Source organism: Lithobates pipiens, unplaced genomic scaffold (assembly GCF_037356315.1).
Source record: "Lithobates pipiens isolate NorthernLeopardFrog02 unplaced genomic scaffold, aLitPip1_a1.2 Scaffold_8, whole genome shotgun sequence".
Classification (NCBI taxonomy): Eukaryota; Metazoa; Chordata; class Amphibia; order Anura; family Ranidae; genus Lithobates; species Lithobates pipiens.
This window is the reverse complement of record NW_027507903.1, coordinates 51,329,705-51,353,937: the sequence shown is the minus strand read 5'-3', so window position 1 is coordinate 51,353,937 and position 24,233 is coordinate 51,329,705. Positions and strand designations below refer to the sequence as shown.

At 40.8% G+C, this 24,233-nt stretch overlaps 1 protein-coding gene across 3 annotated transcripts in view; it reads left to right on the top strand.

Annotated features, from left to right (window-relative positions):
- CKMT1A (creatine kinase, mitochondrial 1A) overlaps window positions 1-21,635 on the top strand; it is a 78,488-nt gene extending 56,853 nt beyond the window's left edge. For all 3 annotated transcript variants that reach the window (XM_077470161.1, XM_077470162.1, XM_077470163.1), the window contains exons 3-10: window positions 4,067-4,265; window positions 11,526-11,621; window positions 11,770-11,991; window positions 12,545-12,630; window positions 15,447-15,570; window positions 16,583-16,717; window positions 17,808-17,933; window positions 20,781-21,635. In XM_077470161.1, coding sequence (XP_077326287.1) covers window positions 4,067-4,265; window positions 11,526-11,621; window positions 11,770-11,991; window positions 12,545-12,630; window positions 15,447-15,570; window positions 16,583-16,717; window positions 17,808-17,933; window positions 20,781-20,897 — 1,105 coding nt within the window. In that variant the 3' untranslated portion in view covers window positions 20,898-21,635. The remainder of the gene's footprint in view (window positions 1-4,066; window positions 4,266-11,525; window positions 11,622-11,769; window positions 11,992-12,544; window positions 12,631-15,446; window positions 15,571-16,582; window positions 16,718-17,807; window positions 17,934-20,780) is intronic.
- Window positions 21,636-24,233: the final 2,598 nt, after the last annotated feature.

Below are 24,233 nucleotides of genomic sequence, written 5' to 3'. Positions count from 1 at the left end.
ACTGATCATCAGTGTAGTGTAAACACACAACACACCACACAGTACAAACACAGTCCCCACACATGTCCCCAAAACACACATGTCCCCAAAACATACATGTCCCCAAATAATAAAAACACATGTCCCTAATAATAAAAACATGTCCCCCACATATGTCCCACTAAAATCACATGTCCCAATGATTATCTGCACACATATGTACGTGATCACCTGCACACATATGTACATGATCATTTGCGTACATATGTCCGTGATCACACAAACCAATTATTATACACTTAACGGAATTTTTTTTACCAAAAACATGTAGCAGAATACATTTTGGCTTAAATTTATGACAAAATTTGATTTTATTGGATTTCTTTTCAAATAGAAAAAAGAAAATATTGTTTTTTTTCCAAATTTTCGCTATTTTTGCGCTTATATCGCAAAAAAAAAAAAACGGAGTCGTGAATAAATAACACCAAAATAAAGCTCTATTTGTGCGAACAAAATGATAACAATTTCATTTGGGTACAGTGTAGCATGACCGCGCAATTGTCACTGAAAGCGCTAGAGCGCTGAAAGCTGAAAATTGGGCTGGGAAGGAAGGGGGCGAAAGTGCCCTGTAGTGTAGTGGTTAAATTGGTTTGATGTTCCGAAACACTTAAGTGTGACAAACATGCAAAGGAACAGGAAATGAGGAAGGGGGCAAACACTTTTTCACACCACTGTATTCATGCAATATTTCTCAACTGATTTTTAATAATAAATCTGTCATTGTTATTCAAGTTGTCTTCTAATAAGAAAAAAAAGCTATGACTAGAAAGACATAATGAAATGTAATAGCAAAAGGTCATGAAAATCACAGTGCCATAATGCATTTAGTGTTCATAATTAAAAGGTATTTTTGAATATCTAATAAAAGCATAATGCATCCATGGCAAGTGAGGGATGACAGTCATAACTAAGATTGAGTTTGTAAACCATGCATAAGGCAGCTTTCTGTACTAACAACTGCAGCACATTGGTAAACCAGAGAAATAATATATATATTTATTTTTTATATAGTTTAATTGTTTTATTGTTTTCTTTGTTATGTGTCATGATCTTAAAGCGGTTGTATACTGCTGGACTAAAGTCATAATGTGCTAGTATGTGAAACTTACCTTAAAATGATGCTGTTCCAGTGCCACCATGTCAGCGCTGCAGGGGCTCTCATCTTCACCCACTTCTCGCTTCCAGGCTCACGAGTTCCCGCTCTGTGACTGGCCGAAGCTACGATGGTGTCACTCCTGCGCATGCGCGTGGAAGCCGCCGTTCATGGCACAGGGCTCTGAAGGAATGGCACAGGTGACTGTTCCGTCAGAGCGCATGCACCAGTGATGTCACTGGCTGCATGCAATGTAAATATCTTCTAAACAGTGCATGTTTAGGAGATATGTACATTACCTATAGGCTTATTGTAGGTAAAAGTTTGTAAGGGAAGTTTACTTCCTCATTAAACAAAAAAAATCAAATAGTATGCGACACACATGGTTTTGTATTGAAATGCATATGTTTTAAAGTGATACTAAACATACACTGCTTAAAGTGAATGTAAACCCACCATTCACCCACTGTAAACTAATGGCACAGTATTAATGTATATATACATGCAAGCCTCCTGCATGTATACCTACCCTACAGACGTCACCCCCGTGTCAGATGTCATGCGTAGGAGCCCAAAAAAACTATGAAATAGGTGGGTGGGTCTCTTTGCCGGAGCTGGGTGGGCAGAGTCGTGATGTCACAAGACTTCTCATCCACCTTCACACTCTCCTAGGAAAGGCACCACATGACTTCAGCATGCCCAATTATGCTGAGGTGTGGAGCAGCCAATCCTGGAAGAGCTGGAGAACAAGGGGGGGGGGGGGGGTGTGAAGCTGGAATTGTAACACTCTCTCTCTCTCTCTCTCTCTCTCTCTCATGCCGTTCATGAGATAAAGACATGAGATGTCAGTCACAACATTGGAGGATGTGGCGACACAAACTTATCAATGTGACATTTTTTATCTTACTAAAAAAAGACAACAGAAATGCTCAGAGCTGGATTAACTCTTTGTGGCAAGACTGGGCACAGATGACTTGACATCCTTTACTGTACCAGGTAGAAGTCTTCATGAAAAATACAATTTTCAGGTTTACATCCACTTTCATTTACATTGTCCCTTTATGTAAGTGGATGATGGCACTGTAATTATTCTAATTAAAAAAATTAAAAAATCTAAGTACTTTTTTCCTAATGGATATACAGTTGTCACATGACCCAGATCTTCCCAGCCTGTCTGCAGGGAAACATAAGCAGGAGGTTCTTCTAGTCCTCTGCTATTGGTCACATTTTTAAAAAAATGGCAATAAACAGTTTTAAATTGGCATACAAATATGTATTTGAAATCAAATCTTTATTATTTTGTTGAAATAACATGGTGTGAGTGCATTTCTGCCAGTCACAGGCTGTGTCACACCCCTCCAGCCTGTGTCTTAGAATAAGAGGGAGGTGAAGCCACCATTAATCTAGATGTAATATCCCACCCTTATTGGTTAGTGGGCATGGAGGAGGAGGGAGGGAGTGGGTTTTCATTTAGCACAGTGTATACACCCACATGTGTGACTCTATAGTCACATGGGCTGCTCAAATGTGACAGGGAGGAAATGCTCAGCATAGAAACTCCCTGAAAACTGAGCATGGGCAGAGTTGACACCACAGCTGCAAAATCCCTGGCTGAATTGGGGACATGAACAGAAGAGGGAGATAGAGAACAGCATGATCAACCATGTTGTATGCAGCATACAGGAAAGGAATCTCATTGTGACCGAGTGGGTATGAACAGCATGTGATACGCCATTTATTGGTAGTCTTTTATAATGTGGGTTTAGTGACACTAGCTAAAGCTAAACTTCATAAAGAAACCAAACCTCATGAGTTTAGTAATAGAAACATGCAGAAATAAATGACATTTTAATTCTAGTTTAGTGCTTTAATTTCCTGCTCAAATTTTGGGTCATATGATGCAGTTTAGCTGCTCTAAAATGTAAAATATGTCAATGTAAGAGAGTGTATACAAGTAGGCAAACAGCTACTGCTTGTGATCTTACTGAAGTTTTTTCTTAGACTACTTGTAACAAAAGTAGAATTAAAACCCTCAGCATTTTAGTTTATCACATTGCACATCATATAATAATCATTCCCCAAAAAACGATTTGTTTAAATTTTTACCCCATCACGTATAGTTTACAACTTTCAATGCTGGCTCCTACTCTCTCAGTGCTGCTTCCCTGAACTTCTGGTCTTCACAGTAAAAAGGTAACAGTAGACAGTGCAGTCCTCAGTCAGTCTGTTAGGAGAATGGAAGAGCGGAGGAGTGCCTTGCAATCCTAGGCTATGGGACTGTGTGTTTCTATCGCTGGACATAGGAGACACAACTCTAGTCCTTGCATGCAAGAATGGCTCTATAGGGCGCTTAAGGATGAATAGAGCTGTTTCATTACTACAGTGCCACATAGCAGGTAATCACTAGTGTAACTACTTATACACAACTAGGCTTTTGAAAGATCTATAACTTAACACTTGGGGTTGATTTACCAAAACTGAAGAGTCCAAAATCTGGTGCAGCTGTGCATGGTAGCCAATCAGCTTCTAACTTAATTTTCTTCAATTAAGCTTTGACAAAAAAAATAAAAAATTCTGGAAGCTGATTGGTTTCTGCACAGAGCTTCTGCACAGACCAGATTGTGCACTCTCCAGTTTTAGTAAATCAACACCAATGTTTGTTCCCATTGTCATATTTTAATTTCTTCTAGAATGAAGCCAAAAAATGAAAGACTTGACCCATGGACACTAATGTGAAATGAAAACACGGTTACCCAAAATGATTATAAATAGGGGGTTGCAGAAAAGCAAAAGATGTGCCATCCTTTCACAAGGACAAATTGTGCTTAATAAAATGACCAGAGATTGATAGTAATATCCTCTGTAATATCATTTACATGAACCTACCACAAGCATCATTGTATTACATCTTTATTTATCTCCAATCTCCTACAGTGCAGAATATCCCGACCTCCGAAAACACAACAATTGTATGGCAAGCAACCTGACTCCTGCCATTTATGCCAAACTCTGTGACAAGACCACCCCAAATGGCTTCACCCTTGACGAATGCATCCAGACCGGAGTAGATAACCCAGGACATCCCTTCATTAAGACTGTGGGTATGGTGGCAGGAGATGAAGAATGCTATGAGGTGAGAAAGTCTTTGAGTATATATTGTAAGGGATCTTCCCGGGGTAGGGTGTGTTTGGACACAGTTCACAGCAGACTTGGAATATATGAAGCAGATCTTGGCGTTTATTCGTGGTACAAACAGTCCAGCAAACAAAACATACAGCAACACCGTGCTTTCTAAGTACAACAAAATAAACAAAAGACCTAGCCCGGCTGGGCGCTTACTAACAGGTTCTTCTCACCTATCTGACAATTATAAAGACAGCGTCTTTTCGTCTGGATATCGCAGGGTGGGTTTTAGCTCCAGCAGTGTCTGTGCTTGCAGCTTCCTTCAACATACAGGCTGTTCATTCCCTGGCTGGGAGCAATCACCTGCAGACCCTACAGAGCCTTTAGCTTCCCAGGCTAATTAGGATCCAAGCTCACCTGATCCCAAACCCAGAACTGGATCGGGGGATGTGGAATGACAGGTCCCTCTACCAAACCTACCTGCCATTCCATATAAACCCAGGCCCGGCAAAATTAAATAACAATTCAGCAGCATATCACTGCTGAGAAACTGATCCATCCTGGATTTACCATCTCACACTGTGTAGCAACCTAGGTGAGATGTACACCCCCTCGATCACTTCTCCAGTGACATGTCTACATATCCCCCCCCTCTTTTTCAGACCGGAGGGCTGAGCCTTTTGTCCCCACAGACAACTTACCCTCGACAATGCGTCAGCATTTGCCTGTAATTTCCCTGGCCTGTGTTCCACAGTGAAATTAAAGTTTTGTAGGGAGAGAAACCATCTAGTCACTCTTGCATTTCTCTCCTTGTTTAACTTCATCCATGTTAGGGGGGCATGGTCTGTCACCAACTTGAATTTCCTGCCTAGCAAGTAATACTTTAACGATTCTAGGGCCCACTTTACTGCCAAACACTCTCGCTCCACAATGGCATAATTTTTCTCGGCCGGGGTTAATTTTCTACTCAAGTACGTCACCGGATGCTCCTCACCATTCACTACTTGTGAGAGTACTGCACCTAAGCCTGTGTTAGAGGCATCTGTCTGGACCAGAAACTCTCGTTTGAAATCGGGGGTAACTAACACAGGTGGTTGGCACAAGGCAGACTTAAGGCTTTGGAAAGCCTTCTCGGCCTCTGGGGTCCACGTGACCATTGCTGTCTTTCCGCCCTTTGTCAAGTCAGTTAGTGGAGCAGCAACTGAGGCAAAGTTCGGCACAAACCTACGGTAATACCCCGTAATACCCAGGAAAGCTCTAACCTGTTTCCTTGTCAGGGGTCTAGGCCAATTCTGTATTGCCTGAATTTTATTTAGCTGTGGCTTAATCAACCCTCTCCCAATAATGTAGCCTAGATATTTGGCCTCTTCTAGGGCTAGAGCACACTTCTCGGCATTTATGGTCAACCCCGCATCACTTATGGCATCCAACACGGCCTGTACCTTACAGAGGTGACTTTCCCAATCAGGGCTAAAAATGACCACATCATCGAGGTAGGCAGCTGAGTAATCACGATGTGGTCGCAGAATCAAGTCCATCAACCTCTGGAAAGTTGCAGGCGCTCCATGTAACCCGAATGGCATCACTACATACTGGAATAGCCCATCAGGGGTGGAGAATGCAGTTTTCTCTTTAGCCTCACCAGAAAGTGGAATCTGCCAGTAGCCCTTTGTGAGATCGAGAGTGGTTATGTACCTGGCGTTACCCAACTTCTCAATCAACTCATCTACCCTGGGCATAGGATACGCATCGAACTTGGAGATCTCATTCAACTTTCTGAAATCGTTACAGAACCTCCAAGTTCCATTGGGCTTTGGGATTAGCACAATTGGGCTGGACCATTCACTCTGTGACACCTCAATTACCCCCAGAGCAAGCATACGTTTTACCTCAGCAGATACGGCTTCCCTACGTGCCTCCGGTATCCTATAGGGCTTAAGGTTTACTCTGCTTCTAGGCTCAGTTTCAATGTGATGATGGATGAGGTGTGTACGCCCTGGGAGGTCAGAGAACTTTTTTTTGTTTTTCTGTAAAAATTCCTGAGCCTCCTGTTTCTGTGACACTGATAGAGTATCACCTACCTTGACTGGAGGGATTGGTTGTGACAAATCATTAACAGTATTTGTCGCCACCAAGGATTCCCTGTCTTTCCAGGGCTTGATCAAGTTTATGTGATAAACTTGGAAAGGCTTCCTTCTACCTGGTTGGTGCACCTTGTAGTTCACAGGGTTCTCACCATTCGAGTTGGTCTATGGTCATCACCCTAGGGGTCTACTGGACATTGCAAAAGAGACATGGGAGAATGAGTCCACCCCATACAAGAGTGTTTTTGGAGTGTAGTTGCAGCTTTCACCCAGAACAACAGCAGATGATGGCTGCACAACAGCAGGCTCAGACAGAGGCCAATAGACGACATGAACAGTCCATGGCTGCACAACAACAGTCCATGGCTGCACAACAGCAGATGATGGCTGCACAACAGCGGATGCATAAGGAAGAGTTGCAAGCTTTGCGCCAAAGCCAACAACAACTTATCGAGCACCTGATAGTAAATCGAGAGGCGCCTGTGGTTACTAATCCACCCACAATGGAGGGAGCCGCTCCAGAGATTTTTTTTGGGAGAAGGACTGTGCAGAAAGCGCTGCAAAAGATGACTGCTGAGGACGATGTTGAGGCCTTTCTAACAGTATTTGAGCGCGTGGCTGAGCGAGAGAAGTTACCAGCTGCTGAGTGGGCAGAGGTAATTGCACCCTATTTAACAGGTGAACCCCAAAAGGCCTACTATGACCTCAGTGAGCAAGAGGTTAAGGACTATACTCGGCTAAAAGAGGAGATACTTGCCCGCATTCTCCACCAATTGTAAGGGATCTTCCCGGGGTAGGGTGTGTTTGGACACAGTTCACAGCAGACTTGGAATATATGAAGCAGATCTTGGCGTTTATTCGTGGTACAAACAGTCCAGCAAACAAAACATACAGCAACACCGTGCTTTCTAAGTACAACAAAATAAACAAAAGACCTAGCCCGGCTGGGCGCTTACTAACAGGTTCTTCTCACCTATCTGACAATTATAAAGACAGCGTCTTTTCGTCTGGATATCGCAGGGTGGGATTTAGCTCCAGCAGTGTCTGTGCTTGCAGCTTCCTTCAACATACAGGCTGTTCATTCCCTGGCTGGGAGCAATCACCTGCAGACCCTACAGAGCCTTTAGCTTCCCAGGCTAATTAGGATCCAAGCTCACCTGATCCCAAACCCAGAACTGGATCGGGGGATGTGGAATGACAGGTCCCTCTACCAAACCTACCTGCCATTCCATATAAACCCAGGCCCGGCAAAATTAAATAACAATTCAGCAGCATATCACTGCTGAGAAACTGATCCATCCTGGATTTACCATCTCACACTGTGTAGCAACCTAGGTGAGATGTACACCCCCTCGATCACTTCTCCAGTGACATGTCTACATAATATATATATATATATATATATATATATATATATATATATATATATTTCAGAGTAGTAAGATGGACAATGTGTCATATTGCAGCATATTCAGTTCCCAAGTACAAAAGTACAAAAGAAATTTGATTTTAGGAATAGGTTAGTGAGTTTAGGTTGTTGCAGATATTGTATACTGTACATATTTGGACTGTATGTTTAGCACACTTGAGTCATTCTTTTCTGATTCCAATGTTATACCCTTGGTGGTGTAACTTTTTTAATATATGATAAAGCGCTGAGACTAAAGTATGTTGTAAAATTATGTGCACTGCATAGATGCATTCAGCTGTAAAATTATTAATCCCCCTTTGGATGACTATCTCTATATCAAAGAATACAGTTAGTGACCCTACTATAACAACTACTGACACACGACCAATCAAACTAAATAAAGAGCACTCCTCCAACCTGAGCAGACTGATATGCTTGCCCTGAACAGAGGATCAATAAAATACAAATGTACACTACTACTAAGCAAGAAATAGAGCCTGCAAAATGTCAGAGGAACAAAGATCAAGTTGCAATCAGGACCAGCGGTAAATTTCAGAGATAAAAGACCGAACCAGTGGTAAATGATAGAAGGAAAGGACGAGGCCAGTGATAAATGTCAGAAGTAAAGGATCGAACCAGTGGTAAATGACAGAAGGAAAGGATCGAAGCAGTGGCAAATGACAGAAGGAAAAGACCAGACCAGTGAAAAAATGTCAGAACTAAAGAATCGAACCAGTGGTAAATGACAGAAGGAAATGACCGGACCAGTGGAAAATTACAGAAGGAGAGCCTCTATTAAATAACAGATGCTCAATAAATGGATTCCTATTAGGACTGAAAGGTCCATTTATGGGGTTCTATGTCCAAATATTGCCCCGAGGTCCTTTGGCATCTAGCTACACCACTGAGTCTGCATATGTCACCATGTACATAATATTTACACGCTAGATACTCAGAAAGAAGGTTTTTAACTTCATAGAGTTGCCCTGATCTCCTCTACATTGTAACAGCAGAGTGAAGGCCTGGTATTTTACCTGCCAGCACTACACATACTCATGTACCTGGGCATTTCTATTTACTGTATACCTGCATACTAAGCATCATGGTCATAAAGGTGACGGGAGCAAAACACCCCGGGCCTCATTCATGTAAAAGATATTTCCATTGTGGGTAAAATGTTCACATGTTTTTTTTAACTAATAAGTGCGATAAGCAAATATGTCCCCAGACAGTTGTAAAGGCATAACCCACTAATTAAAGTGAGCTGGAACTGAATGGACTCAGCTCGGTTCTGTTAATTTGCACTGCAGTTACAGTAATAATCCATGCTGGTGCTGTAAACACAGATGGGAAAAACATCTTTCTGCACTGCAGGGAAGTTTTACAAATCTGCTTAGCTACTTGAAGAAGTAGGTTAGGGCTAAAAGAATGATTCTTAGTCGGTCATGAGACTAAAATTCATGTGATCAATGATTTTCTGTACATTACAGTGGTTTTAATAGGAACTGTTATACGGGAGATTTGTAGGTGCTCTACTAAGTAATCGATCACCCACAATCAAACAATGCTGCAATTTGTGTAGCAGAAAGTGTTAAGCCACATATACACTATCAGATTTTCTGCAGATTTTTGTCTTCAGATTTACCAAAACCATATAATATGAGGTCAAACCTTAGGAGTTTCAATTTGTATGCAATCAGGCAGGCCCTTGCACCACATGGTTTTTGTAAATCTGAAGACAAAAATCCTCAGAAAATCTAATAATGTGTATGGGGCTTTAGTGATTAATCTCTTTTTACTGAAGATTTGACAGAAGAAAGAAATTCATTGCTCAGCAATAGTCATCTATGTAAATATTTTTCCCATTTTAAAGACCATCCTTAAATATACAATATAATTGCTATAATAGTCATTTGACAGTTTATTGCAGCCAAGATAAAACTGGCAAAAAATGCACAATTTTCTTTCTTGCAGCCATGAAAAGCGTGCTATGTCTCACAAATATCCCATCACCTGCTCACATGGCTGCCACACTGCTTTTACCAGAAATTTGCACAAAGCATAGGACCAAGTATAAGCAATTTCAAAATATAGAGATGTATACTTTCAAAGGCTGTTGTAGATTTTCTTATTACACTGTTGGGGTTATAATTGTAAAGGTAGACCTTCTTATTTTTAGGTTGTTTTAGAAAGTGCTGACAAGGCTTACATTAAACTGTATACAGTAAATAAGATTGTGCCCAGGACATGCATAATTCCCGTGTAGCTTTTCTTTCCTGTTGCCTACAGTTTCTTACTGCCTTACAAATGTGATAGGTGGTTTCAAAAAACAAGAAGAAGGTGTTGGGGGATGGAAGGGTGGATATATTTATTAGCCTCAGTTCCTAATACTCAACCGCCCGCTCCTCTTTAAATTTTAACTGTGCTACTAACCTCTGGACACTAATCTAGCTCATCTCCAACCAGCTATCCATGGTTAAAGTTAGTACCTGCTCAATGAGCAATAAACTCTTTGTAGAGTTTTTGCTTCTCAGTGTTGCCTGTTCTTTATTACTGGTTAACAAATGTGATATGTGGTTTCATAAACCAAAAGAAAGGTGGTGATGGGAGGAAGGGTTGACATATTTATTAAGTTCAATTCCTGATACTCAACCATCTACCTCCCTTCAAATTCTAACCATGCTACTTACCTCTGGATATGAGTCTAGCCCATCTCCAACCAACTTTCCATTGGTTACAGATAGTATCTGATCAACGAGCAACAAAGTCTTCTTCGAGTTTTTGCTTTTCAGTTTTGCCTTCACGTTCTCACTGGCTAACAAATCTGATAGGTGGTTTAATAAACCAAGAGGAAGGTGTTGAACGGTCAGCTCCTGATACTCAAGTAGCCCTTCAAATTCTAACCTTGAAAGTCTATTCTGAATACTAGACTACCCCATCCCCACTGGTTAGAGTCAGTATCTGCTCAGAGAGCAGTAAACATTTATTTGAGTTATTGTTTCTCAGTGTTGCAAAGTATTAATTCAGATCCAGTATCTGGGCTTCCATATGAGCAAACCACTTAAACAGAGAGCAGCAGTATTTACCCTCAAACACTAATACATTACACAGGAGGTATACAGGACAGCATTGTCAATTTTGTCAAACATATTACATATCATGTACTACAGGCATACCCCACTTTTAAGTACACAATGGGGTTTATTTACTAAAGCTGGAAAGTGAAAAATCATGCTCACTTCTGCATAGAAACAAATGAGCTTCTAACCCTAGCTTGTTCAATTAAGCTTTGGTAATAAAACCTGGAAGCTCGTTGGTTTCTATGCAGAAGTGAGCCTGATTTTGCACTTTCCAGCTTTAGTAAAGACACCCCATTGTGTACTTAAAAGTGGGGTATGCCTGTCTATGCTTTCACTAAGGCTCTTAGCAACAACCAAAAAAAGCAGTTTCAAGGTCAGTGTGCCGTTTGCCTTCACTACAGAACTAGAGGTTTGTATGAGCCTGCTGACCAAAAAGTCATAGAATTACGGAAAAAGCCATTTACAGAATTGCCTTTGGTAAACCCTGGTTTTAGTCGTGATTTTAAAATGTGCAGCTAAAAAAATACATTTTAGTGGATAAACTGCAAATTTCACTTTCACTCAACCAGGTTTTTCACAGGATGTATAAATGATATTGAATATTGTAGTAGATCAAAATGATCCATGTATTGTACAAAAACCTTAGATAATAAAATTAAGTGTAATGATCTGAAATGGTTTTCTTAATGTTCTAGGTATTTGCAGATATTTTTGACCCCGTAATAAAAGAGAGACATAATGGATACGACCCAAGAGCCATGAGACATCCCACAGATTTAGATGCCAGCAAGGTAAATGTCATAATAAATGCAAGCACCAAGGAGAAAAACATAAGTTCATGACACTGGCCATAGGAAATGGCAAATCTGATCAATTGAATATATACACCAAATACAGTAATAGTACCCACTCTGTGTTCTTTGTGCTTGCTCTTTGCAGATTAAAGCTGGCCATTTTGATGAGCGTTATGTACTGTCATCTCGTGTTCGCACTGGAAGAAGCATCAGAGGCCTAAGCTTGCCCCCAGCATGCACACGTGCTGAGAGGAGGGAGGTTGAGAAGGTGGCAGCGGATGCCCTTAATGGACTCAAAGGAGACCTTGCTGGACGCTACTACAGACTCAGCGACATGACAGATCAAGAGCAACAACAATTAATAGACGTAAGTGTCTGACTAAGACGCAACTTTCTCTACATTAAACTCAAGCGTTACAAGTAAACTAAGCATTTTTCTTGAATTACATGAACTAGGAATATATACTAATCATCACAGTTACAGTTAAAATCTGTAGGGATTTTGTTTTTGTTTTTTTACCTGTTGCTAGGGTAATCATTTCCCATTTTAGATATTGCAGACTTGATTTGTCTTTCCAGACAATTTATGCTAAGTTGGATACTCTATATCTGAAGATAACAAACGTGCATGCAGATAGATGCTTCTCTTCTCTCTTAAACATGGTGTCACATGGACTTTATACACACATTAATATAAAATACTACAATTATCAGTACATATAATGACTTGAGGGATGTCCTTCAAAATTTCATTTGATTTAACATTCTTTTTTAGAATGAATAAACTTTTTTTTACTTACCTTTTTGGCTTTGTACTATTGTGTGTAATATGTCAGAGTAGGTTGGCATTACACTGTGGAGAGCTATAAATTTGTTCTTCTGTATCTTAACTTCATGATTCCTGACTTTTCTCTTGATAGGACCATTTCCTCTTTGACAAGCCTGTGTCACCATTACTGACAGCAGCGGGAATGGCCCGAGACTGGCCTGATGCTCGTGGCATTTGGTAAGAGGCTGTGAAATAATGCCTAGGTCTGTTAACAAACAGGCAGCAATATGTTAAGCCATATGTTCTGATCATTTCACTTAAGGAATTTAGTAACAGATGCAGTCATTCAATGTATGTTCCTTAGTACTTTGATAATTTATATATATATATATATATATATATATATATACAGATATAAATATATATATACATCCAAGAGATTAATGGGTCTTCCAGTGCCATTGAAATGTGGATAATAAAACACTGTCACTTTGATTTATCTTCACTGCAAGACCAGTGAGTGCCCCTATACCCGTTTTTGGATTTGGGTGGATTACTTTATGGGTGAGCACCTGGATATTAAAGTGGATCTTCACCCTTTTAATGTGTTCTCCTCTTCTCCACCCCCCCCCCCCCCCCCAATCCTCCGGCATTTGCCTATAGGAATTACGCCGCTGCTCCCTTGGATGCATGATGTGCATATCCCAGGTGGCACCAGGGGCACTATACAATTCCATTCTTTTTTATTTTTTCTAAAAAAAATCCTAGCCCCTCCCCCCATCCTCTGGCATTTGACTTCACAATGACACCGTTGCCCCAGTGCCTCCTGGGATGCATGATGTGCATATCCTAGGTTGCACCAGGGCACTATACTAGTTCTGTTCAGGAAGGAGGAGGGGGGGATGAGCCTAGAAGCAACTGCAGCCGGAACAGCCGGTAGCTTTCAGAAGGCAGCATTGTGGAACCAGCCCCATCCAGTAGCTGCAGAGAGGAGGATCCCAGCAGGTCAATGTTCTGCTGACAAGGTGAGTATCCTTACTGTGCAGAACACAGTATCAGGTTAGCAGAAGAAAAAAAATACGAGGGTTGATAGGAAAGGCTGAAGTTCCTCTTTAACCTCACAAATAGAGTGCAGTGCAGGGGCGTAACTATAGGGGGTGCAGCAGTCGTGACCACAACTGGGCCCTGTGCTGGAGGAGGCCCATGCAGCCCCCTCTACATATGGCCGGCAGCAGCATAGGCAGCTAGGGATACCAGTGCACCATGCACACGGGTGGTGGAGGTGGAGGGTGACTAGCAGAGCTCCATGCTCGATTATCGCACTGGCTGCTCTTTAGTTGTGCATTCCCCGCATGACCTGTGTCCTCGGCCGGCTCCTCAGAGTACCCATCTCCTGCTTCATGCATTGCTGCTCAGTCCGATGTCTGTTCTCCCCAGCCAGAGTCCCGCCCCCCCTGAGTCCGGCCCACACTGCACTGCATACTTCTCCCGGGTAAACAAACTTTAAGCACACAGATGCAGTGCAGCCCTATGAGAGACGGCTCCCTGGAGGACACTGCAGGCTTGTCTGCCAGCCCCCCTCCTCCCCCGTCATACACAGATGATGAAAGGTCTTTCTGGGAGATATGCTGATTGCCCGTCCAGCACACTAGATGGAGCCCAGGCCAACATGGATGAGTGCCCGGCCTGCAGCTTGGTCATGGTGAGTGAGAGGACCCCACCCCCCACACACCATTACATATCCCCTCCATCTCCCCCTGGGGACAGGGGCCCCTTCTCATGTGGGGACAGGGACCCCCATCTCCCCTGGGGACAGGGACCCCTTCTCACCTGGGGGCAGTAACTTCATCTGCCCTGGAGAAAAGGACCTCATCTCTTCTGGGGATGGGGCACCTAAAAATAAAAAAACTACTGATGCCAGTGGTGGAACTACATGGCTGACAAAGGTCATACCTGTGACCTCGCCCTGGAGTTCCATCGCCGGACTCAGAGGGAAGGGCGCTGGCTGGGGTTCAGGGGGGCCCTTCATGGTTTCTTGCATCGGGGGCCAAGAAAGTTCTAGTTACGCCACTGGTGCAGTGGCTACCTTTGGGACAATATACATACACTATATTACCAAAAGTATTGTGATGCCTGCCTTTACATGCACATGAACTTTAATAGCATCCCGGTCTTCGTCCGTTTCAATATTGATATTGAGTAGGCCCACCCTTTGCTGTTACAACAGCTTCAACTGTTCTGGGAAGGCTGTCCACAAGGTTTAGGAGTGTCTATGGGAATGTTTGAGCATTCTTCCAGAAGTGCATTTGTAAGGTCAGGCACTGATGTGGTCGAGAAGACCCTAAATCCTGGGATGCCATTAAAGTTCATGTGTGTGTAAATGCAGGTGTCCTAATACTTTTATTAATATAGTGTATATACAAAAGGGTCACTGCACATAGCTTTTCTTTGCTTGAAGAAAAATAAATGTTATATTGCAGGACATAGATACATACAATGCTTTGAATAAACCTATGCACCAAAAAAAAAACATTTCTTCTACCATTTTATATTTAGCTAAGAGTGCGGTGCTGAGTTCAGTGATACAAAAGACCTAGGCGCTCAGTTTAACAAAAAATGTATTCCAATGGAAGCGGATATTTCCATGAGAACAAAGAGTAAAGCAGATTCTAGTTTTTAATTAAATCAATGTTTCAATGAGAGGTTGCTCGCCTTCCTCAGGGTTACTAGGAAGAAGGTGAGTTGTGTCTCACCAAATTGTACTTTACAACAAATTAGCATCTGCTATAATTCTTTGTTCTCATGGAAATATATGTTTCTATGCCTCTATTGGGAAATAAGTGATCAGAAATGAAACTTTGGGGAACAGGTACCTATTTTTCTTTAGGTTCCTGCTCTTACAGTACTTCCTCTGAAATCGCCCCACCCGCCTGCAGACTCCTCCAGGTCCAAGAGGACTGCAGAACCATTCACACAGTGCAGCTCACGCATGCACAGTGAGGAGCCACTATTATTATTATTATTAGTAGGTAACATTATTTTTATTTTTTTAGGCACAACAATGACAAGACTTTCCTCATCTGGATAAATGAGGAGGATCATACCAGGGTCATTTCCATGGAGAAGGGAGGAAACATGAAAAGGGTGTTTGAAAGATTTTGCAGAGGACTGAAGGAGGTAAGGAAGAGCACTGGAAGGTATTTCAGTATTTTTCACAAACAGCATAGCGTGGGCGGTAAAACGCCGCCTTTTTAGCGGCGTTTTACCGCCGGATATGCGGCGCATTTCGGGCGCTAGCGGGGCGCTTTTACCCCCGCTAGCGGCCGAGAAAGGGTTAAAACCGCCGGCAATATGCCGCAATAGACTAAGTTGTCGAAAAATCCGATCATTCAGAACGTGATGACGTAATTTCATTACTAAGTTGTCGAAAAATCCGATCATTCAGAACGTGATGACGTAATTTCGTTACGATGGGACTACATTCAGGCTAGTAGCCAATAGCTTTGATGTAGGAATTTGATCTGAGCATGCGTGGCACTTGGTCCGATCGGAATTCTCTACACATGATCGGAGTATGTCCGATCGAACCAGTTGGTCGGAAAATATTTCCAACAATTTGGAAAATTGGGTCCGACGGATATTCCGACAGAATCAGTCCGATGCATACCACACACAGTCGGATTATCCGACATCACGGTCCGATAGGACACATTCCGACGGATTCTCCGACCGTGTGTACAAGGGCTAAGACTGAAACCAGTGCACAATGCAGAATGGGGAGCAGAACACCTGCCACTTCTTCTACATCTGTAGTACCTAGGCAAGAAGATGCTGATGTCATCTATCAGTCTGAAAAAGGAATCTTTCAATTACGTTGTTAAGCGATGAAAAGTCAATTTTCAGCCATGTCAACCGTTTATTTGCTTATAAAATAAAAACTGGTTGTGGCTTGTTCCTAACAGACACGCCTAGGCAAACATACCTCCCCATCTAACCACTCTCCCAACTAATATATCAGAGGAAATGCGTTGTTCCTTTCTGATTCTATTACATTATCCATTGGGCTATTTGTTTTTGGTGTTTATACAGTGCACTGTTGGCGAGCCAGTTCTTTGTTTATCTCTGACATAGTATAAATCAGCTGATACCGCTTATGTATGTTAACAGACTGTCACTCTGCCCTCTACAGGTTGAAAGGCTTATCCAGGAGAGAGGCTGGGAATTCATGTGGAATGAGAGGCTGGGATATATCCTGACATGTCCATCTAACTTGGGCACTGGCTTGAGAGCTGGCGTTCACATTAAACTACCTCTACTGGGCAAAGTAAGCTATGTACACTTTTCCAATGTATGATCAGATATTTACTTCATACTAGAGCTGCACGATTCTGGCTAAAATGAGAATCACCATTTATTTTGCTTAGAATAAAGATTACGATTCTCTCACGATTCTCGTGGCGTAACATCAACTTTCACATTATACAAAAAAATTGCGCTAATTTTACTGTTTCGTATTTTTTTTTATTCATTGTAGTGTATTTTTTTCCCACAAATTTGTCTTTGAAAGACCGCTGCGCAAATACAATGTGACCTAAAATATGGCAACAATCGCCTTTTTTTCCCCAGTGTACACTATTAGGCTGCATTCACATCTGCACATTCCGGGAATGAGTGCAGAAATGCGTGTTCACGCGGCATGCAAATGTGACTGGGGCCTTACTCACCACCTATTTCCTATTTCTTACAGTTACATTTACAGGCATATAATTTATGCATCCTTTTTTATAAATGTAACTATAATTTAGACTAGGGATTAGGGTTCATGTGTGTGAAGTCACCCTCTTCTGATCAGTATTATCATCACTAGAGTCGCTTTTTGGACACTAATACGTATAATACTCCAATTTGCACTTTTGTCTCTGTGGATTGATGAAAATTGGGAGAAAACAAATCTCTTTTTTTTAGACTTGATATTAAGGAATGATACTAAATTTCTTCCACTGTGAGCTTGCTTGTTACAAAAATATTTTTTTATGTTCATAGTTACATTTTTTAGCAATATTGATTTTCATTGTTTATGGCACTATCTATGCATTTGTAGGATTCAGTATCACATTTGCATTTTCCAGGGGCATCGGGCAGGTATGGTTTAGTATGGACCAGTGCAGCTACGTAAACATATACCATGCCTGAAATTTATCATTTTAAATGGTGAAAATCATCAAACTTTTACCAGTAAAAATTAGTGAAGTATTGATGAAGCGGAATATTTTATTTTGTTAAATAATACCCAACTTTTTTTTTCACATTGAAAGCATGTAATCAATTTTTTTCTTAGGAATTGTTTTATTCTGTAGGATTGTTTTCACTTTTCTGAATACTATGTTCTGAGATCTGTTTGTGAATGTTTTTAGGATCCTCGCTTCCCCAAGATCCTAGAAAATCTTCGTCTTCAGAAGAGAGGAACAGGAGGAGTTGACACTGCCGCTGTTGGTGGTACATTCGATATCTCGAACTTGGACCGCTTGGGAAAATCTGAGGTAGAGAACAGTGATAGTAATATGTGCTTGGGGGTGGGGGGTGCGTTAAAGTCTATTTAAAAATATTTAGTAAAAAAAAAAAAAAGAAAAAAAAATTCAGAGTGGGTATGTGGGTAATTAGCTCCAAACTACATCAAACATGTAATTACTTCTTTGCATTACATTAGAGATTTATCAAGAACAGTCTGCATAGGAATATATATATATATATATATATATATATATATATATATATATATATATATATATATATATATATATATATATATATATATATATATATATATTTATTTATATACACACATTAAAAAAATGAATATTAGAGAAACGATTCATATAATATGGATGTGTATACAATAAGTATCAATTAATTTAATAAAAATGTATTTATTTACATAAACCATTACAATTAAAATAAATTGTAATACAAAAGTGATTCAGAACATATAGTATATATACAGTATTATACATACACACAAGAAAAATCTCCATCCATCATCCACATGTATTAACCTCCCTGGCAGTATAATTATGTCAGACTTTTGATGCTGAAAGCAGTACAATGTTTTGCATGGAAATTTGGGGTTTTATATTGTAGACCTGTAATTCTTAGTAATAACGCACTTAAATCTGTCCAAACAAGAGTCTAGTAGACATCCCGGGTATGATAAAGTTTGAAACATAAAATCATAAATTATAATATAATAAATAACTATAATTAATTATAAAAAATAATAATATAATAATAATACAATTTATTCAATAATGTAATCAAACCAAAAACACGGCGCTCGCAGGGAACGGAGCCCGGCACATTTATAGATCAAGCAGATTACATGGCCCGCACACACAGCGGGGAGGACTTCACAGGATCCTGGGGACAAGGTAAGTAACTTTGCCTGGATCCTGTGATGCAATCCTGAGTGTGACTCGGCGTTACTGCTTTTGGTAATGAAAATTCACCAAGCCACACTTGGGAATACTGCCAGGGAGGTTCAACAAAAAAACACTGCCAAATGTGTGACCACCTATTGGAAAGCAGCTCACGTTTTTGTTTGACCTGGGTCAGGAAGGTCACTCATCTCTGTGAGCGAGATTCCTTGAGTGGATTATCCTACTCACATATTATACTTACCTGTTCTGTGCAATGGTTTTGCACAAAGCAGCCCCAAACCTCCTCTTTTGGGGTCTCCTATAGCTGATCTTGGCTTCTCCTCTTCTGTGTCTGCGCCACAGTAAGCCACTTTCTATAGGAGTAGACGTACAGGCTTGTTCCCATCTATTGACACACACAGTGTGGCTTGGCCCCACCCCACGCTCCCTTCTCACAGGATTTTATTGATAGCAGCGAAAGCCAATGGTTCCCATTTCTGGCACTGAGTCCTGTGAGGAGAGAGAGAGCAGCGCCGCTGCTCTCAGGCACAGCACTGAATCAAGACTGTGCTCAGGTAAATATTGAGGGGTGGCCGGGTAGGGGAGGGGGGCTGAATAGCTGAACATGAAAGGTTTTTTACCTTAATGCAGAGGATACATTAAGGTAAAAAGCTTATAGCCTTAAACCTTTAAACCAATGATTCTCAAACTGTTACACGCCATGATTTGCAGGTGTGCCGTGGTAGTTTAGATTTTATTTTTTTTAAATGCCCAGCATTTGAAACCTTGAATTTATCGATAAAATTAAATGATAAATCAATGTTCCATTTGTAACCATGGAATCATTGGTTCCTTTTGTAACACGAGACTTGTGCAAGATTTGGGGAAAACTTGATTGCTCTAACAAAGACTGTTTGTTCTGTCTGGCAACTTTGGAGCCTTGCTTCAATCTCATTTACTCTCAAAAGCATGCACATTCTTCATATTAAATTTAACATTAAATATATATGTAAAAATAAATAAGTTCTTCACCACAAAAATGGTTAAATCTTTTCAGGTGTGCCGTGAAAAAGTTTATATCTTTTTGGTGCGCCACAAGACAAAAAAGTTTGAGGAACACTGCTTTAAACCTATGCATTTACACGATTGAATTACATATGAGCGCTTATCAGACACTTTTGTATGTAAGAATGCTAATAGGGGTGTGAATTAGGTCCCGCAATGTGCATGGATATGGTGAGGTTACTAAAAAATAATGACCTTTTAGAATATAGAAAATAAAGAGACCGAGTGCTTAGAGTAATATCGAAGTTAGAGAGAGGTATTCTCCTCTTTGACAGGTGTCACAGAACAAGCATCCCCATTGGATAATTTCCCCTCACCCTCTCTGCTAAAGACAACTGTAAAATGGTGAATTTACTATTCTTGATGTCAGTGGTCAGCAGGACAAACAGAGAAGGTGAACCTACCTAGTGAGGACATAGAGGACAATATACACCTGACAGGGTTTCGATCTTCACTACTCGTATCCAAAACCTGCTCTTTGTTGTTTTGGATAATATATATATATATATATATATATATATACATACAGACACATACACACACACACATACACATATATAATACACATACACAAACACATTTTACCTTAAAGCACCCACCTTGATCACATAGATAGTTTGAGTTTACCCTTGCTTTGAGTTGCCCTTGTAGGATGGACTAGGAGGCTATGAATAAACTCAACAATAACTTAACGCCTCTTAACAATCATGTGCCTAAATGGAAAATTGGTATTAAATGACTTAACTAAAATCCCTGGGAAGCTGCAGTGAATTAAGCATGCCCATATTTATAGTGTCACCTTCAGGTCACAATAAGCTTTGGCGAGCAAGCTGATTTATGAGCCAAAAGTATCTCTCCAGTCCTCTTACCGTTTACTGCCCTCACCTAATCGTTTTATAATCCCTGCAGGTGGAGTTGGCGCAGCTGGTCATCGATGGAGTGAACTATCTGGTTGACTGCGAAAAGAGACTAGAAAAAGGACAAGACATCCGTATCCCAGCACCAGTGGCTCAGTTCAAGCACTAATCCAAAGCTATTACTGTCATACAGCAACAAAAAAAAAAAAAAACATATGTGGCCTGAAGAATGTATATTAATCATGACAACACATCAGTGAATGGAACATCATTTATACATTGTGAGTTCACCTGACTTAATATGGTGGACAGGAACAGCATGCACCCTATGGGCCTGATTTACTAAGGGTAAGCTTGCCTGCCAGGTTGATGATTTCCAATAACATAACAAAGATGCCTTACCCTAATTTTTGAAAAGTGAATGTGATATGTACAGTATGAATGTAAATGTCACATAAAGTACCCAATGAAAGGTCTAAGCAAACATAAAATCACTAAAATGTAGCATACATCCTCATTGACATATCACCCCAATTCCAATTTTATATATATATATATATGTATACACCGGTACACGGAAGGGTTTATTTTGATTTATTTACAAAATTATTTTTGTTACAACTTTGAGCATAATCCTGTTTTTACAATTTTTTCTAAACGTTATGAGCTAGAAGTTCTTCAGAATGTACTACTTATCAATTGCTTGCTAACTGATCACCCACAGTAAACCACATCATAGAGATCATCAGCTAAGCCGGGTTGTCGGCATTGCTTAACCTCATTGGCAGTGTGAGCTCAGATTTAGTAAATCAGGCCAAATATGTTGTACAGCGGTTAAATTATGTTGTGGACATCTCCGTATATTAAAAGCAAATGTCACCATGCTAATAAAATTCACTGCTGCCTATACTGCTTGCCTTTCTTATCATCTGAAGTCAAAATAATTGATAAGGAAAACGTTCTTGTGAAAAATCCTGTTAGTAGATAATGCCAACAAAGATTTGACAAATTTCATTCAAAATTCCATTTACATTTAACATTTGGATATGGAATTAATGAAGTTTCAAAAACAAAAACCACATTCACTGTTAGAATTTCGCTCATTGGAGAAAAAAAGTTTCCATCCTGTACCTTCGTTCTTTTACTCACATGGTCAAAACAATTATCGATTTCACCGCAATTTGTGTCACACTATGTGTACCAGTATATTCCGATCAATTATTTATTTACTTAAATATACACATAAGGTAAATCAAGTTTAAAATGTGAGAATCAGAAGACTCCTATTTACTAAATGCTAAATTAACAAAGCAACTAAGTGAACACTTCTTGTATGAGGAGGTGTGTACTAAGGACTGACTGCTTTAGCTGTCATTAGCGCACGTATAATGGTTAGTAAGTCTTGGTGCTGCATAGTGAGCTTTGCTAGACAGGCCAGGTGTGTGTCCTAATATGCACCTGTATATTGACAGCTCATATAGTGTAAGCAGTCTGTTGAGTCTATTTAACCTCCCTGGAGGTATAATTATTTCTGATTTTAGGTGCTGAAAGCGGTACAATTATTTTGCATGGAAATTTGGCGTTTTATATTGTAGGCCTGTAATTCTTAGGAATAACTCTCTTAAATCTGTTCAAACAAGAGTCTAGTAGACATCCCGGGTATGATAAAGTTTATAATATAATTAATGATAATAAATAATAAAATTATTCAATAATGTAATCAAATCCAAAAACACTGAAATTTGCTTATTTTCAGAATTGTCGCTGTCATTAGATTTAGTGTTTGATGACGAATTTCCCCACAAATCGCTATCGCTCAATTCTGCAAGTGATTCTAATTTATTATCATTGTTTTCTAGTTGGTCTAAAATCACTTTTGACATAAAGGGACACTTTTTGGTTGCTATGGACAATCTCCAAATTCCAGGCAGAAAAAAACAGTATTTATAATATAAAAGTGCATGCAGGGCACTGCACAGACCACTAGGGACAAAGGGGGTTTGTAATGTTTTTATACAGTACTGTAATCTGTAAGATTACAGTACTGTATGTGTTTTGTGTTTTTTAACTTTTTTGAATTTGGCGCCGATCTCCGCTCCCGTGCATCGTAACGTCGCAGAGAACGGAGCTCGGCGGCACTTGGGCACTGTGTGAATCGAGCGGAGGACGGCTCGATCACACAGCGCGGAGGACATTGCTGGATCCAGGGGACAAGGTAAGTAACCTCTCCCTGTATCCAGCGATGGCTCGGGGGTTACCGCTCATGGTACTGAAATTGTAGCCCGAGCCAGACTCAGGATTATCGCTAGGGAGGTTAACACATTGCATCTTCTCATCTGAAATTGATTTGATATGTTAATAAAAAGAAACAAAAAAAAACATTTTTTAAAGTCTATGTAGCACCCTGGAGTTTAGTCAGGGAGCTCCTTACAAATTTACTTACCAGGCGTAGTTATCCTGGTCAATTGTTAGAGATCTATTGATTTCCTCCTAAGTTTGGCCTTTTTGCACTTTTCTCTTCTACCACTAGGAGGCCGGGTACTTGGTGGTACTAGATATGAGAAGGGCAACTCGAGGTCAGGTTATGGGTATATGGGGTATCTCAGCCTGTGGGCAGGGGTTTTCTTGGATCCCTTGGCCTGCTGGGAGCACTTATATATTTGGATGGAGTCAGGTGATCTATGTTCTGTGACACCCAGACGGTTGTCTGGGTAGACGTGTGTCATGTTGTCCCGGGCTGCTAAGCTGGAGATTGGGCCTATCCCATGGGTATCTGGCTGTTGTCTATCCAGAACCAAGAGCTGAGTTGGGATTGCGGCTTGCAGTCCCCACCAGAAGTGACGGTTCTGTCGGCTGGAGAACCTGTCAGTGGTCGGAGGTAAAGGGGAAGCTGGCGCCACAAAGGGACCATCCACCTTATTGCCAGGGACCACAGTGAGTAACTGAAACAAGTATCGGAGTAGTATTTTAACCAAACAGGCACGGTGGAGAACCTGGAAATTTCAGACAGTGATCAAGTCAGGGACCCAACCAGCGGAGGTGACACTTGCAGAGCAGCCTTGTGTGTCAAGCCAGGGACTGAGCAGGCCAATAGGGGTGAAGCTTGAGAAGTATTGGGAATGCCAAGCTAGAGACCCAGCAGAGGGGCAGGGGTGACGCTTGATGTAGATACCACAGTGAAGATTGGAGGAGCTCAAGGAATTCAGTGGCAGTGAATCAGTGGGTCTAGTGAGAGACTGGGAACTCAGTGTGCTGAGGAATTACAAGGAGAAGTTGTAGTGAAGGTCAAAAAACTGTTACGCTTTGTGTTAGGAACTGTTAAAGACTGTTGCCATAGGAGACAACATTCCTGCACGTGCAGATGTGGCTTCTAGCTGGAGGTCTTTCCCTGCACGGCTGTCCTCCTAATAAAGTCTCAGAGTCTACTAATTGAACTTGCAACTACCTAAGGGTTTCCTGGCCCTAACCCTCTTTCCCCCCCAAAAAAAAAAAAAGAGAAATTAAA